The 25,941-nt window shown below is 30.4% G+C and overlaps 2 protein-coding genes across 2 annotated transcripts; one reads left to right on the top strand and one right to left on the bottom strand.

Moving 5' to 3' along the window:
• Window positions 1-321: 321 nt before the first annotated feature.
• On the top strand, window positions 322-1,680 carry LOC141392186 (uncharacterized). Its single transcript, XM_073965141.1, has one exon. It carries the CDS (start codon window positions 322-324, stop codon window positions 1,678-1,680), a length of 1,359 nt encoding a protein of 452 aa, XP_073821242.1.
• A 7,776-nt stretch (window positions 1,681-9,456) lies between these two features.
• Window positions 9,457-11,106, bottom strand: LOC141392185 (uncharacterized). The gene has a single exon (XM_073965140.1). It carries the CDS (start codon window positions 11,104-11,106, stop codon window positions 9,457-9,459), a length of 1,650 nt encoding a protein of 549 aa, XP_073821241.1.
• Between the last annotated feature and the right edge of the window lie 14,835 nt (window positions 11,107-25,941).

The raw sequence follows: 25,941 nt of genomic DNA, 5'->3' as shown, positions 1-25,941 counted from the left end.
ATACTCACTTATTGTCCATGACTGGAAGCAGGACATCAATAAGATGGCGAACAAGGATGAAACTCTTCAAGATCTTCTTGAGTTTCAAATACCAAAATTTATCATTACCCAGAAAATGCCAGATTTGATTTATAAGAAAAAATTTAATGCAGAGATTTTGTGTGTGGTTCTAATGCAGGAGTCAAAGGATGTGTATCTTTTAAACTTAGCAGCGGCAATATTGGATTATATACGCCACACAAGAATACTTATTTTGGCAAATAATATTGACAAGTTGGAATATTTAAAACGGAGCTACTGATGGTCCTTGAAATACATAAAATGACAAATATCCTTTTACAAGTCCATATGGAAGAGGATACGGAGGAAATCTTAATGTTACAACCCTACCCAGAATATCATTGGTTACCCTGGAATTCCCAAACCCATTATACTCAACATTGGCGAAATTTCCAGCAGAAATCATTATTAACTTTTACCGATCAAACTCCTCCCAGGGCTTTGCTTTTCCAAGATCCCAAGACCAAAGAACTACGTCTAAACGGTTTCATACCACGCATGGTGATGTTATTTGCCCAACATTTCAATGCCAATTTGGTAATGTTTCCAGGCTTGGAATTGGGTAAGCCAATACATTATACCCTCATCAATGAAATGTTGGAAGATGCACAATTCGATATTCCCATGGTTCTTGATACAGGACCAGAAGAAAAATGGCTTAATATGTCATATCCCCTGGAAGTTGCCCAGGGTATTTTTATGGTACCCTGTGCCCAGCCTCGCACCATACGTGAGGTATTCAACATACTGTTAGGATGGAATTTCTTTGGCTCCATTGCTATATGTACGGCAGCACTATCTTTGATCCATTCCCTCTATGACTATGCCTTCTTTAGGCACTGGAGAAGCACTAGTTTACTATTAAATGAGCGTATCCTGCCAGGAGTTTTGGGACAATCATTTGTGGCCAGAAAAACCAAGCTACAGGGCTTGAAAATTATTTACTTTCTATTGTTTTTTGCCGGCCTGAATATAAGTACCCAATTTTCGGCCCGAGTACAAACTCTCTTCACCAGCCCCACATATCATCAGCAAATTGAAAGTATGGAACAACTAAAACAATCCTCCTTAAAAATTCTACTCGATGCCATAGAAGCCCAATATATTTTGCCTCACATAGAAAATGTAAAATCTTCGTTACGCATTACCCAAAATTCCAGCTACTTTCAAGAGAATCGCCAACATTTCAATACGCAATATGGTTACTACAGCTCTTCGACCCTGTGGCAAATCTACACTAGGAAGCAACAATATTTTACCCATAAGGTGTTTTGCACCTCGGATGGTTTAACCGTATTTCGTCTACTGCCATGGGGTTTTCGTCTACAACACAATTCACCCTATCAGGAACCGCTGAATTATCTCATACATCAGGTACATGCAGCCGGTCTAATACAGGCATGGCATTCCAGCACTTTTTCAGATATGCTAAAATTAAAAATGATTTCGATACGTGATCCGAATCCGGAAAGGGCTGCTAAGGTGTTGGTGGTCAACGATTTCTATTGGACTTGGTTAATTATTTCAATTGGTTCCGGTTTGGGGTTGTTGGTATTTGCTGTGGAATTGTGGTGGCACAGAAGGAAGCAACGATTGTCTTTTTTGCAGAAGGCGAAATAAAAGTTTTGTTTCCCGAAACAAATTTTGAAAAAAAAATATTTTTAAATTTAAATCAGGATTTTCTTAAATATATATGTCTCAAATAAGGAATATTTTTTATTGTTAATTGGCATTTTCAAAGGGTAAAAAACTAGCAACAATTTTTCAAAAAACGTCTATTTATTAAGAAAATGGACTTTTAAAACATATTTTTTTAATAATCGTGGTTTTTTCAAAAAAAAAAATAGTTTCTTTAATAACGTGGATTTTTTATAAAAATATTTTTTTTCAAAAAACTTTTTTTACAAAAATATTTTTTTCAATAAACGTGGATATTTCTTCAATAAATGTACATTTAAAAATAAATATTTTTCAATAAACGTGGATTGTTTTAAAGAATATTTTTTCCGTAAACCTGGATTTTTAAAAAAATATTTTTTCCATAATCGTAGATTTTTAAAAAGATATTTTTTCCATAAACGTAGATTTTTAAAAAAATATTTTTGCAATAAACGTGGATTTTTTTAAAAAATGATTTTTCTTCAAAATATTTGGTTTTTCTGGATTTTCTTCGAAATATTTTTTCCCTAAACGTGGATTTTTTAATTTTTTTCGCTAATCGTGGATTTTTAAAAAATGTTTTTTCTTCAAAATGTTTGGTTTTTCTGGATTTTCTTCGAAATATTTTTTCCCTAAACGTGGATTTTTTAATTTTTTTCCCTAATCGTGGATTTTTAAGAAATATTTTTTTAATAAACGTGGATTTTTTAAAATTCGTTTTTTCCCTAAACGTGGATTTTTAAGAAATATTTTTTTAATAAACGTGGATATTTAAAAAAAAAAACATATTTTCCACAAACCTAAATTTAAAACATAAAAATACTTTTCCATAAACGTGTATTAAAAAAAAAAATACTTTTCCATAAACGTGTATTTAAAAAAATAGAAAGTAGTTTTTTTTTAAAAAAATATTTTTTCCATAAACATGGGGTTTTTAAAAAATATTTATCAATAAACGTGAATTTTTTAAAGATATTTTTCAATAAACGTAATATTATTAAAAAAAATTTCGTGGATTTTCTTAAAAATATTTTTTCAATAATTCAATAAACGATTTTTAAGAAAGATTTTTTCAATAAACGTGGATTTTTTATAAAACATATTTTCCACAAACCTGAATTTAAAAAAAAATACTTTTCCATAAACGTGTATTTAAAAAACTAGAAAGTAGATTTTTAAAAAAAAAATATTTTTTCCATAAACATGGGATTTTTTAAAAAATATTTCTCAATAAACGTGTATTTTGTTTAAAGATTTTTTTTCAATAAACTTAATATTTTTAAAAAATATTCGTGGATTTTCTTAAAAATATTTTTTCAATGAACGTGGATTTTTTAAAAAAGTATTTTTTCAATAAACGTGGGTTTTAAATTTTTTTTCCATTAACGTGGATATAAAAAAAAAATTAAGAAATAATTTTTCAATATACGTGGATTTAAAAAAAATTTAAGAAATATTTTTTCAATAAACGTGGATTTAAAAAAAAATAAATAATTTCCACAATCCTTTTTAAAAAAATATTTTTCCATAAACGTGAATTATTTAAAAAAAAAAACATAATTTAAACAAACCTGGCTTTAAAAAAAATATTTTCCCATAAACGTGGATTTAAAAAATACATTTTTTCCATAAACGTGTATTTAAAAAAAAATAGAAAGTAGATTTTTTAAAAAAAAATATTTTTCCATAAACTTGGATTTTTTGAAAAATATTTTTGCAGTCAACGTCGATTTTTTAAAAAAGTATTTTTTAAAGTAACGTGGATTTCTTAAAAAGTATTTTTTAAAAGACCTATGTTTCACAGACCTGGATTTTTTTTTTAAAAATATTTTTTTCCATGAATTTTTCTGAATTTTTTGAAAAAATGTTTTTTCATAAACGTGGATTTAACAAAAATATTTTTTCCATAAACGTGTATTTAAAAAAATAGAAAGTCGATTTTTTAAAAAAATATATTTTCCATAAAATTGGATTTTTTTTTAAAAAATATTTTTTCAGTCACCCTAGATTTTTTGACAAATATATTCGCAGTCAACGTCGATTTTTTAAAAAATTATTTTTTAAAGTAAAGTGGATTTTTTAAAAAGTTTTTATTTAAAAAACCTATTTTTCACAGACCTGGATTTTTTTTAAAAATATTTTTGTTTATGAATTTTTCTGGATTTTTTGAAAAAATGTTTTTCCATAAACGTGGATTTAACAAAAATATTTTTTCCATAAACGTGTATTTAAAAAAAAAGAAAGTGGATTTAAAAAAAAATGTTTCCATTAACTTAGATTTTTTAAAAAAATATTTTTTCAGTCGACGTCGATTTTTTTCAATAAACGTAATCTATTTAAAAAACATTCGTTGATTTTCTTAAAAATATTTTTTTAATAAACGTGGATTTAAAATTGTTTTCCATAAACGTAGATTTTTAAAAAAATATTTTTTCCATAAACGTAGATTTTTTAAAAAATATTTCTTTTCAATAAACGTGGATTTTTTTTAAAAAATATTTTTTCTTCAAATTTTTTGGGTTTTCTGTATTTTCTTCAAAATATTTTTTCCCAAGACGTGGATTTTTTAAATTTTTTTCCCTAAACGTGGATTTTTAACAATTATTTTTTCAATAAACGTGGATTTTTTAAAAAACATATTTTCCACAAATCTGGATTTAAAAAAAAAGTAGATTTTTTAAAAAAAATATTTTTTCCATAAACATTTTTTTTAAAAATATTTTTTAATAAACGTGGATTTTTTAATAATATTTTTTCAATAAACGTAATCTTTTTAAAAAATATTCGTGGATTTTCTTAATAATATTTTTTCTATAAATGTGGATTTTTTAAAAAATATTTTTTCAATAAACGTGGATTTTTTAAAAAAAATTTTTTCCATAAACGTAGATTTTTTAAAACATATTTTTTTCAATTAACTTGGATTTTTTAAAAAATATTTTTTCAATAAACTTGGATTTTCTTCAAACTATTTTTTCCCTGAACGTGGATTTTTTAAAGAAACATTTTTCCCTAAGCGTATATTTTTAAGAAATATTTTTTCAATAAAAGTGGATTTTTTAAAAAACAAAAAATTTCCACAAACCTTGCTTTTTAAAAAACAAAAAATTTCCACAAACCTGGCTTTTTAAAAAAAATATTTTTCCATAAACGTGGATTTAAAAAAATTCATTTTTTCCAAAAAGGTGTATTTAAGAAAATAGAAAGTAGATTTTTTATAAAAATATATTTTCCATAAATTTGGATTTTTTAAAAAAATATATTTTCCATACATTTGGATTTTTAAAGCAATATTTTTTCAGTCTACGTAGATTTTTTGAAAAAAATTTTTCAGTCAACGTCGATTTTTTAAAAAAATATTTTTTTCAAATAACGTGGATTTTCTAAAAAATATTTGTTCCATAAACCTGTATTTAAAAAAATAGAAAGTGGATTTTATAAAAAAATATTTTTTCAGTAAGCGTAGATTTTTTTAAAAAAACCTTTTTTCCACAGACTTGGATTTGAACGCGGATTTTTTCAAACCCAAATTTCCAAACTGGATTTTTTAAAAAAATATTTTTTCCATAAAAATTCCACGATTGTTGAAAAAAATAATATGGTGGACTTAACCATTATTGAACAAAGTATTTATTTTAAATCCGCGTTTATTGAACTAATATATTTAAAATTTTTTTTTATTTTTTTTTAAGTTCAAGTTTATGAAAAAATTTTTATAAAAAATCCACCTACATATATTAAAAAAAAAATTAAAAATTCTTTTTTTTTCGAAAAAGTCTACGGTTATTGGTGTTGTTTTATAAACGCTATCACGATGCTCTTGAACCGACTTTAAATGAAAGGAGTTTACACCTTGGAAGTTTTGGCGGTTTCTGAAACTACAATGTTCATAGATGAGACAAATCAGAAAAACAAAAAAATCGGCGGAGCGCTTCTTAAATAAATCGCGGTCTAAGATCACATTTGTAGGATTAATTTTAGGTTTTTACGATCTTGCTGGGAAACCGTAAGTTCTATCAAAATAGAACTAAAGACAATGTTGTAGCTGTGGTTGTCTACAAGATTGTCCTTTATGATATTATCGTAGGCTTTACCATTTTTGAGATATAGAAGTTCAAATTGGGACAATTCACTGACTGTATGTCCCTTTATAAAAAAACAACGTCATGACTGCAATTTCCCAACATAAACTTACATATTTCAAAAATGGTACAACCTAGGAAAAAATTACAAAATCTAATCTTGTAGAGAATTTTCACAGCTATAAGATTTTCTCTAGTCCCATTTCGATAAGACTTACCGCAAATCGTGAAAAACTAACAAAAAAACACTAAAAGTGTGAATTGAACTTCTATATCTCAAAAATGGCAAAACCTAGACAAATCATAACGGTCAATCCTCTAATGAATTTTCACAGCAACATTTTCTTTAGCCCAATTTCGATAGGACTTGCGGCTTCCATGTAAAATCGCGAAAACCTAAAATAAACCTAAAAATGTGAACTTTGACCGCAATTTATTTAAAAATCCTCCAGCCATTTTTTCTTGTTTTTGGATTTTTCTCATCTACGAACAGTACTGTTTCAGAATCCGCAAAAACTTCCAGGTGTAAGCGGTTTTCATTTAAAGTTAGTTAAGGCGCATCTTGCACGATATTGTTTTATAAAGAGTCGATACAGTCCGTGCATTGTTCGAATTTGAACTTCTATATCTCCAAAATGGTAAAACCTACAAAAATATCATAAAGGTCAATCTTGTAGAGAATTTTAACAGCTACAATATTTTCTCTAATACCATTTCGATAGGGCTTGCGGGCTTTATTTAAACGCGCTCCAGTGATTTGCTTGTTTTTTTATTTTTCTCATCTATGAACATTGTAGTTTCAGAATCCGCAAAAACTTCCCAGGTGTGAGTTCCATTCATTTAAAGTTGGTTCACGAGCACCGTGACTCCGCATTTTATCGTCAACAATTCCCATTTGCCAACAACTTTGCCATAAAGATTTCCATGAACAGTTTATTTGGGGCTCTCTACGTTTATTCCTTTCTTTCATTTCCGTTACGGGTTTTTATGATCCACTAAAGTTTCTCTAGCACCGACTGCTGTTTGTTTCACAGGACACACATACACATGGAAGGCGCAACGCGTAATTAACTTAATAAAGTGTCAAATTTAAATTGAATTTTAATTAAAAACAATTATTTTGCTGCCTTCATGGTAGGACAAACAAGGTAAAGTAAATACTAAAACAAATACAACTCAACAATAACCACATAGAAATTTGTTTTTGTTTGTAATGTTAGTGTCACCGGTATATGTAAATTATTGGAATTTAAAAAAAACTAATATTTTTTCACATTTCATTAAATATTTTGAAAACCATCCATGAAAATTCGTTTCATTTGAAAAACCCAAAGTTCTAGGACAGAGAAGCCATTCCACAGTCGATATGTCTGAAAAGCTGCCCAAGTAACAGCGAAACCGGTCACATCATTTGGTGGCTGTGTGGGTTCGAGTCAATGGCTTTCCTTTTTCACTTGCAAAAAATATCGATCATTAAGCTTAACTCTAAACGAGAAAGCTAGTAAAAATCATTAAAAATGATCTACGCCCTAACAGCCAAAATTTCAAAACATTCGTTCCATTTTCAATTTGAATGTTTTCATATCATTCCATTAAATTCCTCGCAAAAAGTAGAATTCACAGTTTATTCAGATGGAAACTAAGCCCACCTGATAGTTATGTTTGTTGTCAAATACATTATTGTGATTTAAAATGCAAAGAAACTCAAATCTCAATAATATAAAATCTATTATGTTTGTAGTCAAAAGTTGTTAACAGAACTCTGAATGACCGACCTTGTATAGGCCTTGGCAGAATTCTTGCAAAAATGTTTGGGGTTGCTTGGAAATCATCAAAAAAATGAGAAGGTGTTTGAATCTTTTGTTTTTGAAATCAAGAAAGCCCATGTTTATTAGGGCTTAAGTTTATTCAAATTTAACAGAATACCACACATAATATGTTTTTCCAATAAACGTGGATTTCTTAACAATTATTTTTTCAAGAAGTTTTAAGCCAACAAACGTGAATTTTTCAAAGAATATTTTTTCATAATAATATTTTTTCACCTAACATCAGACCAATAAACGTGAATTTTTTAAGGAATATTTTTTCACCTTACATCAGACCAATAAACGTGGATTTTTTAAAGAATATTTTTTCACCTAACATCAGACCAATAAACGTGGATTTTTTAAAGAATATTTTTTCACCTAACATCAGACCAATAAACGTGGATTTTTTAAAGAATATTTTTTCACCTAACATCAGACCAATAAACGTGGATTTTTTAAAGAATATTTTTTCACCTAACATCAGACCAATAAACGTGGATTTTTTAAAGAATATTTTTTCACCTAACATCAGACCAATAAACGTGGATTTTTTAAAGAATATTTTTTCACCTAACATCAGACCAATAAACGTGGATTTTTTAAAGAATATTTTTTCACCTAACATCAGACCAATAAACGTGGATTTTTTAAAGAATATTTTTTCACCTAACATCAGACCAATAAACGTGGATTTTTTAAAGAATATTTTTTCACCTAACATCAGACCAATAAACGTGGATTTTTTAAAGAATATTTTTTCACCTAACATCAGACCAATAAACGTGGATTTTTTAAAGAATATTTTTTCACCTAACATCAGACCAATAAACGTGGATTTTTTAAAGAATATTTTTTCACCTAACATCAGACCAATAAACGTGGATTTTTTAAAGAATATTTTTTCACCTAACATCAGACCAATAAACGTGGATTTTTTAAAGAATATTTTTTCACCTAACATCAGACCAATAAACGTGGATTTTTTAAAGAATATTTTTTCACCTAACATCAGACCAATAAACGTGGATTTTTTAAAGAATATTTTTTCACCTAACATCAGACCAATAAACGTGGATTTTTTAAAGAATATTTTTTCACCTTACATCAGACCAATAAACGTGGATTTTTTAAAGAATATTTTTTCACCTAACATCAGACCAATAAACGTGGATTTTTTAAAGAATATTTTTTCACCTAACATCAGACCAATAAACGTGGATTTTTTAAAGAATATTTTTTCACCTAACATCAGACCGATAAACGTGGATTTTTTAAAGAATATTTTTTCACCTAACATCAGACCGATAAACGTGGATTTTTTAAAGAATATTTTTCACCTAACATCAGACCGATAAACGTGGATTTTTTAAAGAATATTTTTTCACCTAACATCAGACCGATAAACGTGGATTTTTTAAAGAATATTTTTTCACCTAACATCAGACCGATAAACGTGGATTTTTTAAAGAATATTTTTTCAATATTTTATTTAAAACGTGGTTTTTTTAAAGAGTATTCTTTCAATATTTTATTTAAAACGTGGATTTCTTGGAGAATATTCTTCAATATTTTATTTAAAGCGTGGATTTTTTAAAGAATATTTTTGCAATATTTGATTTAAAATTTGGATTTTTCACATTCAATTCATTAAACACATTATTTGGTAATCCCTGGCGTATAAATGTTGTTGTTACGTATGCATCCATCTTATCTTACGAGCGTATAATTGCTGTCGAAACGTATACGCTCCCTTTTGAATCAGATTGAAAGAGGTTTTGAAGTAGTTTATTTTTATTTAATTGCTTAACACTTTATTTTATACTTTACTTTCACAGAAAATTTATTTATTTTCTTAATTTTTTCATCATCCATTGTCTCCAACATAACTCCCCGCCAAACACCACACTGCTACAACTCAAACCAATCACCACAATCATCCAAACCCAAAATAAATCGCTGGCATTTAAAACCTTATGATCCTCCGAGGGATTTAAGTTGCGTATTGAGACCTGTTTCGTTTTTAGCATATCCCAAAACAAGCTACCATGCCATGCATCCACCAAACCCACCGAATGGACACGATGTATTAGGGAATTTAAGGCATCTTTATATGGTGAATTATACTGCAGTCGAAAACCCCATGGCAGCATGCTGAAATATTTCATTGCCTCGGGAGTGTTAAACAGTTGATGTGAACTATATTTCTGTTGACGCCATACCAATTCATAGCTTGCCGTGGTGGCATAATAACAAAAGCTGGTATTCAAGGTACGGCGCATTTCATGGACATAGGTAGTGTTGTTGCTAAAGACCAATGACTGCTGATAGGGAAATAACCAATCCTCCGACTCTTTTGCATCTGCAGCATTGATGAGTACCTTCTTGTTGGAACGCAACAAGTCTTCATAGCTATTGATTTGTGGATGCTGCGGTGGCCGGGTAAAATAAGTGTTAATATTTGCCGCAAATTCTGTGGCCATATAAAGACCATAGAAACCTATTAGCAGATATAACAATTTTAAACTTTTCGTGGATTTGGGTCGTGTGGCAAATGCTTGACCCAATACCCCTGGCCAAACTTTGGGGTTGACTAACAAATCCCATGGATTTTTCATAGCACTCCAACAGTAGTCAATGAGACCATGGATTAGGGAGAAAATCAAACCCAATATCATATAACAGCCGAAAAAGTTTAAACTCAGTAGGGCACCAAATATTTCCGGCATTGTTAGCGTTTCACTCAGCGGAACCATGAGCATTATTTCATTTATATCATAGGTATCGGAAACATTACGCCATTCATCACCAAACATTCCCGGTAGCATGGCCATGGGTAAATCCAGTTTATTTTCACCCACCAGCTGATTTATTATGGTGAAATGGGTTTTATTGCCTACTTTTAGGGGATAGAACATTTCCAGCGTGGCATTAAAACGTTCGGCAAATAACATTATTAGTCTGGCCACAAAACCATTCATTTGGAAATTTCCCTTGGGGTCGGTATAGACCATACTTCTTGCTGATGTCTGCTCGACAAAGGTGTTTAGGGTTTTGTTGTGTAAATTTAACCACAAAGGGGGATAATATGAGGCTTCTTTTAGGGGCCAATTCTGCCAGTGATATTCGGGGAAGGGAATTAATTTTCTTATGATCACTTTCTTGGGCTGTTTTGAGGGGAACATTAGGAGGACATTTGTCATCCGATATAATTCCAATTGCTGGCCCAATAGCTCTTCAGAGCATGGGAAATTTTCAGAATTCTTCCCAGCTATTAAAATTCGACTTTGACGCATATAATCCAAAAGTTCCGCAGCGTTCTTTAGCATTTCTCGGCATTCCTGTTCCGATTTGATACCATATAAAATTAACAATATCTCCGAGTTGTAATAATCCTTATAAAGAAAGTTGAATTTCTTTGTGAGTATCAGTTTTGGTAGTTCACTTTGATAGACTTCTTCCATAAGCTGTTCTTTTCTACTACCATCAGGATGCATTATCACCAAGGAGCTATATTGTTGTTCTTCGTAAATATATTGCAAAATTTTAGACAAGTACCACCAGCTGTCATCGACTTCACCAAATGCAATTCTTGAAACATTTTTAAGTCCCTGGCCAACAACCGAATGCGCGAGAGCAAATATGACTATGCTTTTCAAAAATCTCATTGTGACTGATTAAGAATTTCCTTACTAACTTGCAATTTGGTCTTCAAGTAACTTTCTTATTATCAATGTATAAAATCTTTTAAAACAAACAATTTCCTCAGCTAATTTTATGCTTCGATAAGTTTGCCACAGAAGCGATAAAATCGAATGTAAAGGAAAATTATATACCAAAGGAATAATGTGAATGAATAAGGCTATAGCAAACAAGGGACTATTATTACATAAGACTATAATAAAAATAGAAGATTATTCACAAATTCAAACACCCTGATTGAAATTGTAACGAAAAACTTACAAATAATGAGTTAAAATCTAATTTTTAAAGAAATTAACCACTTGGGCGTATAATTGGTGACAGCAATTATACGCATCAATGTACCCACTCCAAAAATTAAGAAACCTACCACAGACATCAACAAACACGTTTATTGGTTGGATGTTGGATAAAAAAATATTCTTTAAAAAAATCCACGTTAATTGGTCTGATGTTAGGGGAAAAAAGATTCTTAAAAAAATCCACGTTAATTGGTCTGATGTTAGATGAAAAAATATTTTTTAAGAAAACCACGTTTATTGGTCTGTTGATAGGTGAACAAATATTCTTTAAAAAATCCACGTTTATTGGTCTGATGACCCATGAAAATATTCTTTAAAAAATCCACGTTTATTGGTCTGATGACCCATGAAAATATTCTTTAAAAAATCCACGTTTATTGGTCTGATGACCCATGAAAATATTCTTTAAAAAATCCACGTTTATTGGTCTGATGACCCATGAAAATATTCTTTAAAAAATCCACGTTTATTGGTCTGATGACCCATGAAAATATTCTTTAAAAAATCCACGTTTATTGGTCTGATGACCCATGAAAATATTCTTTAAAAAATCCACGTTTATTGGTCTGATGACCCATGAAAATATTCTTTAAAAAATCCACGTTTATTGGTCTGATGACCCATGAAAATATTCTTTAAAAAATCCACGTTTTGGTCTGATGACCCATGAAAAATATTCTTTAAAAAATCCACGTTTTGGTCTGATGACCCATGAAAAATATTCTTTAAAAAATCCACGTTTTGGTCTGATGACCCATGAAAAATATTCTTTAAAAAATCCACGTTTTGGTCTGATGACCCATGAAAAATATTCTTTAAAAAATCCACGTTTTGGTCTGATGACCCATGAAAAATATTCTTTAAAAAATCCACGTTTTGGTCTGATGACCCATGAAAAATATTCTTTAAAAAATCCACGTTTTGGTCTGATGACCCATGAAAAATATTCTTTAAAAAATCCACGTTTTGGTCTGATGACCCATGAAAAATATTCTTTAAAAAATCCACGTTTTGGTCTGATGACCCATGAAAAATATTCTTTAAAAAATCCACGTTTTGGTCTGATGACCCATGAAAAATATTCTTTAAAAAATCCACGTTTTGGTCTGATGACCCATGAAAAATATTCTTTAAAAAATCCACGTTTTGGTCTGATGACCCATGAAAAATATTCTTTAAAAAATCCACGTTTTGGTCTGATGACCCATGAAAAATATTCTTTAAAAAATCCACGTTTTGGTCTGATGACCCATGAAAAATATTCTTTAAAAAATCCACGTTTTGGTCTGATGACCCATGAAAAATATTCTTTAAAAAATCCACGTTTTGGTCTGATGACCCATGAAAAATATTCTTTAAAAAATCCACGTTTTGGTCTGATGACCCATGAAAAATATTCTTTAAAAAATCCACGTTTTGGTCTGATGACCCATGAAAAATATTCTTTAAAAAATCCACGTTTTGGTCTGATGACCCATGAAAAATATTCTTTAAAAAATCCACGTTTTGGTCTGATGACCCATGAAAAATATTCTTTAAAAAATCCACGTTTTGGTCTGATGACCCATGAAAAATATTCTTTAAAAAATCCACGTTTTGGTCTGATGACCCATGAAAAATATTCTTTAAAAAATCCACGTTTTGGTCTGATGACCCATGAAAAATATTCTTTAAAAAATCCACGTTTTGGTCTGATGACCCATGAAAAATATTCTTTAAAAAATCCACGTTTTGGTCTGATGACCCATGAAAAATATTCTTTAAAAAATCCACGTTTTGGTCTGATGACCCATGAAAAATATTCTTTAAAAAATCCACGTTTTGGTCTGATGACCCATGAAAAATATTCTTTAAAAAATCCACGTTTTGGTCTGATGACCCATGAAAAATATTCTTTAAAAAATCCACGTTTTGGTCTGATGACCCATGAAAAATATTCTTTAAAAAATCCACGTTTTGGTCTGATGACCCATGAAAAATATTCTTTAAAAAATCCACGTTTTGGTCTGATGACCCATGAAAAATATTCTTTAAAAAATCCACGTTTTGGTCTGATGACCCATGAAAAATATTCTTTAAAAAATCCACGTTTTGGTCTGATGACCCATGAAAAATATTCTTTAAAAAATCCACGTTTTGGTCTGATGACCCATGAAAAATATTCTTTAAAAAATCCACGTTTTGGTCTGATGACCCATGAAAAATATTCTTTAAAAAATCCACGTTTGGTCTGATGACCCATGAAAAATATTCTTTAAAAAATCCACGTTTTGGTCTGATGACCCATGAAAAATATTCTTTAAAAAATCCACGTTTTGGTCTGATGACCCATGAAAAATATTCTTTAAAAAATCCACGTTTTGGTCTGATGACCCATGAAAAATATTCTTTAAAAAATCCACGTTTTGGTCTGATGACCCATGAAAAATATTCTTTAAAAAATCCACGTTTTGGTCTGATGACCCATGAAAAATATTCTTTAAAAAATCCACGTTTTGGTCTGATGACCCATGAAAAATATTCTTTAAAAAATCCACGTTTTGGTCTGATGACCCATGAAAAATATTCTTTAAAAAATCCACGTTTTGGTCTGATGACCCATGAAAAATATTCTTTAAAAAATCCACGTTTTGGTCTGATGACCCATGAAAATTTGTCTGCTGACACCAGAAAATATTCTTTGAAAAATATTCTTTAAAAATCTTCAGATAAAAAATCCAGTTTTGGTCTGATGACCATGAAAAATATTCTTTAAAAAATCCACGTTTGGTCTGATGACCCATGAAAAATATTCTTTAAAAAATCCACGTTTTGGTCTGATGACCATGAAAAATATTCTTTAAAAAATCCACGTTTTGGTCTGATGACCCATGAAAAATATTCTTTAAAAAATCCACGTTTTGGTCTGATGACCCATGAAAAATATTCTTTAAAAAATCCACGTTTTGGTCTGATGACCCATGAAAAATATTCTTTAAAAAATCCACGTTTTGGTCTGATGACCCATGAAAAATATTCTTTAAAAAATCCACGTTTTGGTCTGATGACCCATGAAAAATATTCTTTAAAAAATCCACGTTTTGGTCTGATGACCCATGAAAAATATTCTTTAAAAAATCCACGTTTTGGTCTGATGACCCATGAAAAATATTCTTTAAAAAATCCACGTTTTGGTCTGATGACCCATGAAAAATATTCTTTAAAAAATCCACGTTTTGGTCTGATGACCCATGAAAAATATTCTTTAAAAAATCCACGTTTTGGTCTGATGACCCATGAAAAATATTCTTTAAAAAATCCACGTTTTGGTCTGATGACCCATGAAAAATATTCTTTAAAAAATCCACGTTTTGGTCTGATGACCCATGAAAAATATTCTTTAAAAAATCCACGTTTTGGTCTGATGACCCATGAAAAATATTCTTTAAAAAATCCACGTTTTGGTCTGATGACCCATGAAAAATATTCTTTAAAAAATCCACGTTTTGGTCTGATGACCCATGAAAAATATTCTTTAAAAAATCCACGTTTTGGTCTGATGACCCATGAAAAATATTCTTTAAAAAATCCACGTTTTGGTCTGATGACCCATGAAAAATATTCTTTAAAAAATCCACGTTTTGGTCTGATGACCCATGAAAAATATTCTTTAAAAAATCCACGTTTTGGTCTGATGACCCATGAAAAATATTCTTTAAAAAATCCACGTTTTGGTCTGATGACCCATGAAAAATATTCTTTAAAAAATCCACGTTTTGGTCTGATGACCCATGAAAAATATTCTTTAAAAAATCCACGTTTTGGTCTGATGACCCATGAAAAATATTCTTTAAAAAATCCACGTTTTGGTCTGATGACCCATGAAAAATATTCTTTAAAAAATCCACGTTTTGGTCTGATGACCCATGAAAAATATTCTTTAAAAAATCCACGTTTTGGTCTGATGACCCATGAAAAATATTCTTTAAAAAATCCACGTTTTGGTCTGATGACCCATGAAAAATATTCTTTAAAAAATCCACGTTTTGGTCTGATGACCCATGAAAAATATTCTTTAAAAAATCCACGTTTTGGTCTGATGACCCATGAAAAATATTCTTTAAAAAATCCACGTTTTGGTCTGATGACCCATGAAAAATATTCTTTAAAAAATCCACGTTTTGGTCTGATGACCCATGAAAAATATTCTTTAAAAAATCCACGTTTTGGTCTGATGACCCATGAAAAATATTCTTTAAAAAATCCACGTTTTGGTCTGATGACCCATGAAAAATATTCTTTAAAAAATCCACGTTTTGGTCTGATGACCCATGAAAAATATTCTTTAAAAAATCCACGTTTTGGTCTGATGACCCATGAAAAATATTCTTTAAAAAATCCACGTTTTGGTCTGATGACCCATGAAAAATATTCTTTAAAAAATCCACGTTTTGGTCTGATGACCCATGAAAAATATTCTTTAAAAAATCCACGTTTTGGTCTGATGACCCATGAAAAATATTCTTTAAAAAATCCACGTTTTGGTCTGATGACCCATGAAAAATATTCTTTAAAAAATCCACGTTTTGGTCTGATGACCCATGAAAAATATTCTTTAAAAAATCCACGTTTTGGTCTGATGACCCATGAAAAATATTCTTTAAAAAATCCACGTTTTGGTCTGATGACCCATGAAAAATATTCTTTAAAAAATCCACGTTTTGGTCTGATGACCCATGAAAAATATTCTTTAAAAAATCCACGTTTTGGTCTGATGACCCATGAAAAATATTCTTTAAAAAATCCACGTTTTGGTCTGATGACCCATGAAAAATATTCTTTAAAAAATCCACGTTTTGGTCTGATGACCCATGAAAAATATTCTTTAAAAAATCCACGTTTTGGTCTGATGACCCATGAAAAATATTCTTTAAAAAATCCACGTTTTGGTCTGATGACCCATGAAAAATATTCTTTAAAAAATCCACGTTTTGGTCTGATGACCCATGAAAAATATTCTTTAAAAAATCCACGTTTTGGTCTGATGACCCATGAAAAATATTCTTTAAAAAATCCACGTTTTGGTCTGATGACCCATGAAAAATATTCTTTAAAAAATCCACGTTTTGGTCTGATGACCCATGAAAAATATTCTTTAAAAAATCCACGTTTTGGTCTGATGACCCATGAAAAATATTCTTTAAAAAATCCACGTTTTGGTCTGATGACCCATGAAAAATATTCTTTAAAAAATCCACGTTTTGGTCTGATGACCCATGAAAAATATTCTTTAAAAAATCCACGTTTTGGTCTGATGACCCATGAAAAATATTCTTTAAAAAATCCACGTTTTGGTCTGATGACCCATGAAAAATATTCTTTAAAAAATCCACGTTTTGGTCTGATGACCCATGAAAAATATTCTTTAAAAAATCCACGTTTTGGTCTGATGACCCATGAAAAATATTCTTTAAAAAATCCACGTTTTGGTCTGATGACCCATGAAAAATATTCTTTAAAAAATCCACGTTTTGGTCTGATGACCCATGAAAAATATTCTTTAAAAAATCCACGTTTTGGTCTGATGACCCATGAAAAATATTCTTTAAAAAATCCACGTTTTGGTCTGATGACCCATGAAAAATATTCTTTAAAAAATCCACGTTTTGGTCTGATGACCCATGAAAAATATTCTTTAAAAAATCCACGTTTTGGTCTGATGACCCATGAAAAATATTCTTTAAAAAATCCACGTTTTGGTCTGATGACCCATGAAAAATATTCTTTAAAAAATCCACGTTTTGGTCTGATGACCCATGAAAAATATTCTTTAAAAAATCCACGTTTTGGTCTGATGACCCATGAAAAATATTCTTTAAAAAATCCACGTTTTGGTCTGATGACCCATGAAAAATATTCTTTAAAAAATCCACGTTTTGGTCTGATGACCCATGAAAAATATTCTTTAAAAAATCCACGTTTTGGTCTGATGACCCATGAAAAATATTCTTTAAAAAATCCACGTTTTGGTCTGATGACCCATGAAAAATATTCTTTAAAAAATCCACGTTTTGGTCTGATGACCCATGAAAAATATTCTTTAAAAAATCCACGTTTTGGTCTGATGACCCATGAAAAATATTCTTTAAAAAATCCACGTTTTGGTCTGATGACCCATGAAAAATATTCTTTAAAAAATCCACGTTTTGGTCTGATGACCCATGAAAAATATTCTTTAAAAAATCCACGTTTTGGTCTGATGACCCATGAAAAATATTCTTTAAAAAATCCACGTTTTGGTCTGATGACCCATGAAAAATATTCTTTAAAAAATCCACGTTTTGGTCTGATGACCCATGAAAAATATTCTTTAAAAAATCCACGTTTTGGTCTGATGACCCATGAAAAATATTCTTTAAAAAATCCACGTTTTGGTCTGATGACCCATGAAAAATATTCTTTAAAAAATCCACGTTTTGGTCTGATGACCCATGAAAAATATTCTTTAAAAAATCCACGTTTTGGTCTGATGACCCATGAAAAATATTCTTTAAAAAATCCACGTTTTGGTCTGATGACCCATGAAAAATATTCTTTAAAAAATCCACGTTTTGGTCTGATGACCCATGAAAAATATTCTTTAAAAAATCCACGTTTTGGTCTGATGACCCATGAAAAATATTCTTTAAAAAATCCACGTTTTGGTCTGATGACCCATGAAAAATATTCTTTAAAAAATCCACGTTTTGGTCTGATGACCCATGAAAAATATTCTTTAAAAAATCCACGTTTTGGTCTGATGACCCATGAAAAATATTCTTTAAAAAATCCACGTTTTGGTCTGATGACCCATGAAAAATATTCTTTAAAAAATCCACGTTTTGGTCTGATGACCCATGAAAAATATTCTTTAAAAAATCCACGTTTTGGTCTGATGACCCATGAAAAATATTCTTTAAAAAATCCACGTTTTGGTCTGATGACCCATGAAAAATATTCTTTAAAAAATCCACGTTTTGGTCTGATGACCCATGAAAAATATTCTTTAAAAAATCCACGTTTTGGTCTGATGACCCATGAAAAATATTCTTTAAAAAATCCACGTTTTGGTCTGATGACCCATGAAAAATATTCTTTAAAAAATCCACGTTTTGGTCTGATGACCCATGAAAAATATTCTTTAAAAAATCCACGTTTTGGTCTGATGACCCATGAAAAATATTCTTTAAAAAATCCACGTTTTGGTCTGATGACCCATGAAAAATATTCTTTAAAAAATCCACGTTTTGGTCTGATGACCCATGAAAAATATTCTTTAAAAAATCCACGTTTTGGTCTGATGACCCATGAAAAATATTCTTTAAAAAATCCACGTTTTGGTCTGATGACCCATGAAAAATATTCTTTAAAAAATCCACGTTTTGGTCTGATGACCCATGAAAAATATTCTTTAAAAAATCCACGTTTTGGTCTGATGACCCATGAAAAATATTCTTTAAAAAATCCACGTTTTGGTCTGATGACCCATGAAAAATATTCTTTAAAAAATCCACGTTTTGGTCTGATGACCCATGAAAAATATTCTTTAAAAAATCCACGTTTTGGTCTGATGACCCATGAAAAATATTCTTTAAAAAATCCACGTTTTGGTCTGATGACCCATGAAAAATATTCTTTAAAAAATCCACGTTTTGGTCTGATGACCCATGAAAAATATTCTTTAAAAAATCCACGTTTTGGTCTGATGACCCATGAAAAATATTCTTTAAAAAATCCACGTTTTGGTCTGATGACCCATGAAAAATATTCTTTAAAAAATCCACGTTTTGGTCTGATGACCCATGAAAAATATTCTTTAAAAAATCCACGTTTTGGTCTGATGACCCATGAAAAATATTCTTTAAAAAATCCACGTTTTGGTCTGATGACCCATGAAAAATATTCTTTAAAAAATCCACGTTTTGGTCTGATGACCCATGAAAAATATTCTTTAAAAAATCCACGTTTTGGTCTGATGACCCATGAAAAATATTCTTTAAAAAATCCACGTTTTGGTCTGATGACCCATGAAAAATATTCTTTAAAAAATCCACGTTTTGGTCTGATGACCCATGAAAAATATTCTTTAAAAAATCCACGTTTTGGTCTGATGACCCATGAAAAATATTCTTTAAAAAATCCACGTTTTGGTCTGATGACCCATGAAAAATATTCTTTAAAAAATCCACGTTTTGGTCTGATGACCCATGAAAAATATTCTTTAAAAAATCCACGTTTTGGTCTGATGACCCATGAAAAATATTCTTTAAAAAATCCACGTTTTGGTCTGATGACCCATGAAAAATATTCTTTAAAAAATCCACGTTTTGGTCTGATGACCCATGAAAAATATTCTTTAAAAAATCCACGTTTTGGTCTGATGACCCATGAAAAATATTCTTTAAAAAATCCACGTTTTGGTCTGATGACCCATGAAAAATATTCTTTAAAAAATCCACGTTTTGGTCTGATGACCCATGAAAAATATTCTTTAAAAAATCCACGTTTTGGTCTGATGACCCATGAAAAATATTCTTTAAAAAATCCACGTTTTGGTCTGATGACCCATGAAAAATATTCTTTAAAAAATCCACGTTTTGGTCTGATGACCCATGAAAAATATTCTTTAAAAAATCCACGTTTTGGTCTGATGACCCATGAAAAATATTCTTTAAAAAATCCACGTTTTGGTCTGATGACCCATGAAAAATATTCTTTAAAAAATCCACGTTTTGGTCTGATGACCCATGAAAAATATTCTTTAAAAAATCCACGTTTTGGTCTGATGACCCATGAAAAATATTCTTTAAAAAATCCACGTTTTGGTCTGATGACCCATGAAAAATATTCTTTAAAAAATCCACGTTTTGGTCTGATGACCCATGAAAAATATTCTTTAAAAAATCCACGTTTTGGTCTGATGACCCATGAAAAATATTCTTTAAAAAATCCACGTTTTGGTCTGATGACCCATGAAAAATATTCTTTAAAAAATCCACGTTTTGGTCTGATGACCCATGAAAAATATTCTTTAAAAAATCCACGTTTTGGTCTGATGACCCATGAAAAATATTCTTTAAAAAATCCACGTTTTGGTCTGATGACCCATGAAAAATATTCTTTAAAAAATCCACGTTTTGGTCTGATGACCCATGAAAAATATTCTTTAAAAAATCCACGTTTTGGTCTGATGACCCATGAAAAATATTCTTTAAAAAATCCACGTTTTGGTCTGATGACCCATGAAAAATATTCTTTAAAAAATCCACGTTTTGGTCTGATGACCCATGAAAAATATTCTTTAAAAAATCCACGTTTTGGTCTGATGACCCATGAAAAATATTCTTTAAAAAATCCACGTTTTGGTCTGATGACCCATGAAAAATATTCTTTAAAAAATCCACGTTTTGGTCTGATGACCCATGAAAAATATTCTTTAAAAAATCCACGTTTTGGTCTGATGACCCATGAAAAATATTCTTTAAAAAATCCACGTTTTGGTCTGATGACCCATGAAAAATATTCTTTAAAAAATCCACGTTTTGGTCTGATGACCCATGAAAAATATTCTTTAAAAAATCCACGTTTTGGTCTGATGACCCATGAAAAATATTCTTTAAAAAATCCACGTTTTGGTCTGATGACCCATGAAAAATATTCTTTAAAAAATCCACGTTTTGGTCTGATGACCCATGAAAAATATTCTTTAAAAAATCCACGTTTTGGTCTGATGACCCATGAAAAATATTCTTTAAAAAATCCACGTTTTGGTCTGATGACCCATGAAAAATATTCTTTAAAAAATCCACGTTTTGGTCTGATGACCCATGAAAAATATTCTTTAAAAAATCCACGTTTTGGTCTGATGACCCATGAAAAATATTCTTTAAAAAATCCACGTTTTGGTCTGATGACCCATGAAAAATATTCTTTAAAAAATCCACGTTTTGGTCTGATGACCCATGAAAAATATTCTTTAAAAAATCCACGTTTTGGTCTGATGACCCATGAAAAATATTCTTTAAAAAATCCACGTTTTGGTCTGATGACCCATGAAAAATATTCTTTAAAAAATCCACGTTTTGGTCTGATGACCCATGAAAAATATTCTTTAAAAAATCCACGTTTTGGTCTGATGACCCATGAAAAATATTCTTTAAAAAATCCACGTTTTGGTCTGATGACCCATGAAAAATATTCTTTAAAAAATCCACGTTTTGGTCTGATGACCCATGAAAAATATTCTTTAAAAAATCCACGTTTTGGTCTGATGACCCATGAAAAATATTCTTTAAAAAATCCACGTTTTGGTCTGATGACCCATGAAAAATATTCTTTAAAAAATCCACGTTTTGGTCTGATGACCCATGAAAAATATTCTTTAAAAAATCCACGTTTTGGTCTGATGACCCATGAAAAATATTCTTTAAAAAATCCACGTTTTGGTCTGATGACCCATGAAAAATATTCTTTAAAAAATCCACGTTTTGGTCTGATGACCCATGAAAAATATTCTTTAAAAAATCCACGTTTTGGTCTGATGACCCATGAAAAATATTCTTTAAAAAATCCACGTTTTGGTCTGATGACCCATGAAAAATATTCTTTAAAAAATCCACGTTTTGGTCTGATGACCCATGAAAAATATTCTTTAAAAAATCCACGTTTTGGTCTGATGACCCATGAAAAATATTCTTTAAAAAATCCACGTTTTGGTCTGATGACCCATGAAAAATATTCTTTAAAAAATCCACGTTTTGGTCTGATGACCCATGAAAAATATTCTTTAAAAAATCCACGTTTTGGTCTGATGACCCATGAAAAATATTCTTTAAAAAATCCACGTTTTGGTCTGATGACCCATGAAAAATATTCTTTAAAAAATCCACGTTTTGGTCTGATGACCCATGAAAAATATTCTTTAAAAAATCCACGTTTTGGTCTGATGACCCATGAAAAATATTCTTTAAAAAATCCACGTTTTGGTCTGATGACCCATGAAAAATATTCTTTAAAAAATCCACGTTTTGGTCTGATGACCCATGAAAAATATTCTTTAAAAAATCCACGTTTTGGTCTGATGACCCATGAAAAATATTCTTTAAAAAATCCACGTTTTGGTCTGATGACCCATGAAAAATATTCTTTAAAAAATCCACGTTTTGGTCTGATGACCCATGAAAAATATTCTTTAAAAAATCCACGTTTTGGTCTGATGACCCATGAAAAATATTCTTTAAAAAATCCACGTTTTGGTCTGATGACCCATGAAAAATATTCTTTAAAAAATCCACGTTTTGGTCTGATGACCCATGAAAAATATTCTTTAAAAAATCCACGTTTTGGTCTGATGACCCATGAAAAATATTCTTTAAAAAATCCACGTTTTGGTCTGATGACCCATGAAAAATATTCTTTAAAAAATCCACGTTTTGGTCTGATGACCCATGAAAAATATTCTTTAAAAAATCCACGTTTTGGTCTGATGACCCATGAAAAATATTCTTTAAAAAATCCACGTTTTGGTCTGATGACCCATGAAAAATATTCTTTAAAAAATCCACGTTTTGGTCTGATGACCCATGAAAAATATTCTTTAAAAAATCCACGTTTTGGTCTGATGACCCATGAAAAATATTCTTTAAAAAATCCACGTTTTGGTCTGATGACCCATGAAAAATATTCTTTAAAAAATCCACGTTTTGGTCTGATGACCCATGAAAAATATTCTTTAAAAAATCCACGTTTTGGTCTGATGACCCATGAAAAATATTCTTTAAAAAATCCACGTTTTGGTCTGATGACCCATGAAAAATATTCTTTAAAAAATCCACGTTTTGGTCTGATGACCCATGAAAAATATTCTTTAAAAAATCCACGTTTTGGTCTGATGACCCATGAAAAATATTCTTTAAAAAATCCACGTTTTGGTCTGATGACCCATGAAAAATATTCTTTAAAAAATCCACGTTTTGGTCTGATGACCCATGAAAAATATTCTTTAAAAAATCCACGTTTTGGTCTGATGACCCATGAAAAATATTCTTTAAAAAATCCACGTTTTGGTCTGATGACCCATGAAAAATATTCTTTAAAAAATCCACGTTTTGGTCTGATGACCCATGAAAAATATTCTTTAAAAAATCCACGTTTTGGTCTGATGACCCATGAAAAATATTCTTTAAAAAATCCACGTTTTGGTCTGATGACCCATGAAAAATATTCTTTAAAAAATCCACGTTTTGGTCTGATGACCCATGAAAAATATTCTTTAAAAAATCCACGTTTTGGTCTGATGACCCATGAAAAATATTCTTTAAAAAATCCACGTTTTGGTCTGATGACCCATGAAAAATATTCTTTAAAAAATCCACGTTTTGGTCTGATGACCCATGAAAAATATTCTTTAAAAAATCCACGTTTTGGTCTGATGACCCATGAAAAATATTCTTTAAAAAATCCACGTTTTGGTCTGATGACCCATGAAAAATATTCTTTAAAAAAACCACGTTTTGGTCTGATGACCCATGAAAAATATTCTTTAAAAAAACCACGTTTTGGTCTGATGACCCATGAAAAATATTCTTTAAAAAATCCACGTTTTGGTCTGATGACCCATGAAAAATATTCTTTAAAAAAACCACGTTTTGGTCTGATGACCCATGAAAAATATTCTTTAAAAAATCCACGTTTTGGTCTGATGACCCATGAAAAATATTCTTTAAAAAATCCACGTTTTGGTCTGATGACCCATGAAAAATATTCTTTAAAAAATCCACGTTTTGGTCTGATGACCCATGAAAAATATTCTTTAAAAAATCCACTTTTGAAATAAAATATTGAAAAAATATTCTTTAAAAAATCCACGTTTTATATAAAATATTAAAAAAATTTTCTTTAAAAACCCCACGTTTTAAATATAACATTGAAAACAAGTAAGCAAAGGCTATTGTCGGGACGGGGCCGACCATGTGATACCCTACACCACTACCCCTGTGCATAAGCTTTTCACTGGTAAACATTTCTTTTAGGGAATATAATCCGACTACCACCAAAAATAATATGCCTCTTTCTCTCTGGGACCCCCATAAGCAACCAAAATTTCGTGACCATCCATTCAGTTATAGTTTTTTTGAGGGTGTTTTCAGACTTAAACCACTATAACTTAGCCATTTGTTAACAAATAATAACTTGTTCTAAAGATATTATTCACCCCTTTAGAAGGAAGAAGGATCACTAGAAATCTGTTGTGAAAAATAGAAGATATGTCCGTTTAAATTTGAAAATGTAAGAAACCCAGATTTTCACTACTTTTACCGTTATAGAAAAATAAAACGAAGTAACCCCAACGAACTAAAGGCATTGTCGTTGTCCATGGATCTCAACACGATATAATTTTGCATCCGAACCCTTGAATATTTTTCTGGTCAACTTTTGTAGCACAGTGTCATTTATCGACATTTTTCGAAAAGTTTGCACCTTCTCAAGGCCAAAACTGCCTAAAGGAGCGTTCCAATGCTTTCGCGATGTATTAGAGAGTTCTTAATTACTGTCTTGGCTACAATTTTTGTATTTGTATTGGATCGAAAATCTCAATGGTTTGGCTGTTATATGCCAAGATATCCAAAAAACGTCAATAAAAAACTTAAAGTCAAAATCGGGAGGCTCGATTTTCACGGTAGATATATGGTCCAGTGGACTTTTTTGCTCAGTTCATTCCCAGGAATCAGAAAGGCGAAGGGCTCATTAAGGTTTTCAGATCGCCCCTGCCTAATATATATATACTAGCAAAATGCCCGCTACTTCGTATGCGGAAAGGAATAAACAATATTTCATATGGAAATGGTGAGGTATGCAAATTTTGTTGTTAATTGATACTTGATTTCATTTAAGTACTATTCGTACCCCTTTAGTCTGAATTTCCAAAAAAGAAGGTATACCTCACCACAAAACATCAACAGCTGTCAATTCATTTAAGGTATTTCAATTAAGGGATAAAAACCTTCTTGTAAAAAAATGATCACATATCTCTAATTTAATTACTTAATTTCAGTAAGTTACTTCGCGTTCACATAAAACCAATGGTACAATATATAATACAACTTTTCAAATCCTGGACCTCATCTAAAATTTAACAGTTTTTGCACTCCTTGTTCACCTAATGCCTATGGCATTACATGTAGAAACATGTCATACGTTTTAAGTTCGAATTTTCATAACGATTTTAATGAAATCCCAAATCTCAAAGCACTGGATTTAGCCGTTCACTCAATATTAATACTAAAAATTTTAGTAATATTTAGTACTTCT

Source organism: Musca autumnalis, unplaced genomic scaffold, assembly GCF_047663935.1.
Source record: "Musca autumnalis isolate F117 unplaced genomic scaffold, ASM4766393v1 scaffold_2, whole genome shotgun sequence".
In the NCBI taxonomy this organism is placed as follows: domain Eukaryota; kingdom Metazoa; phylum Arthropoda; class Insecta; order Diptera; family Muscidae; genus Musca; species Musca autumnalis.
This window is presented reverse-complemented; position numbering and strand designations above follow the sequence as displayed.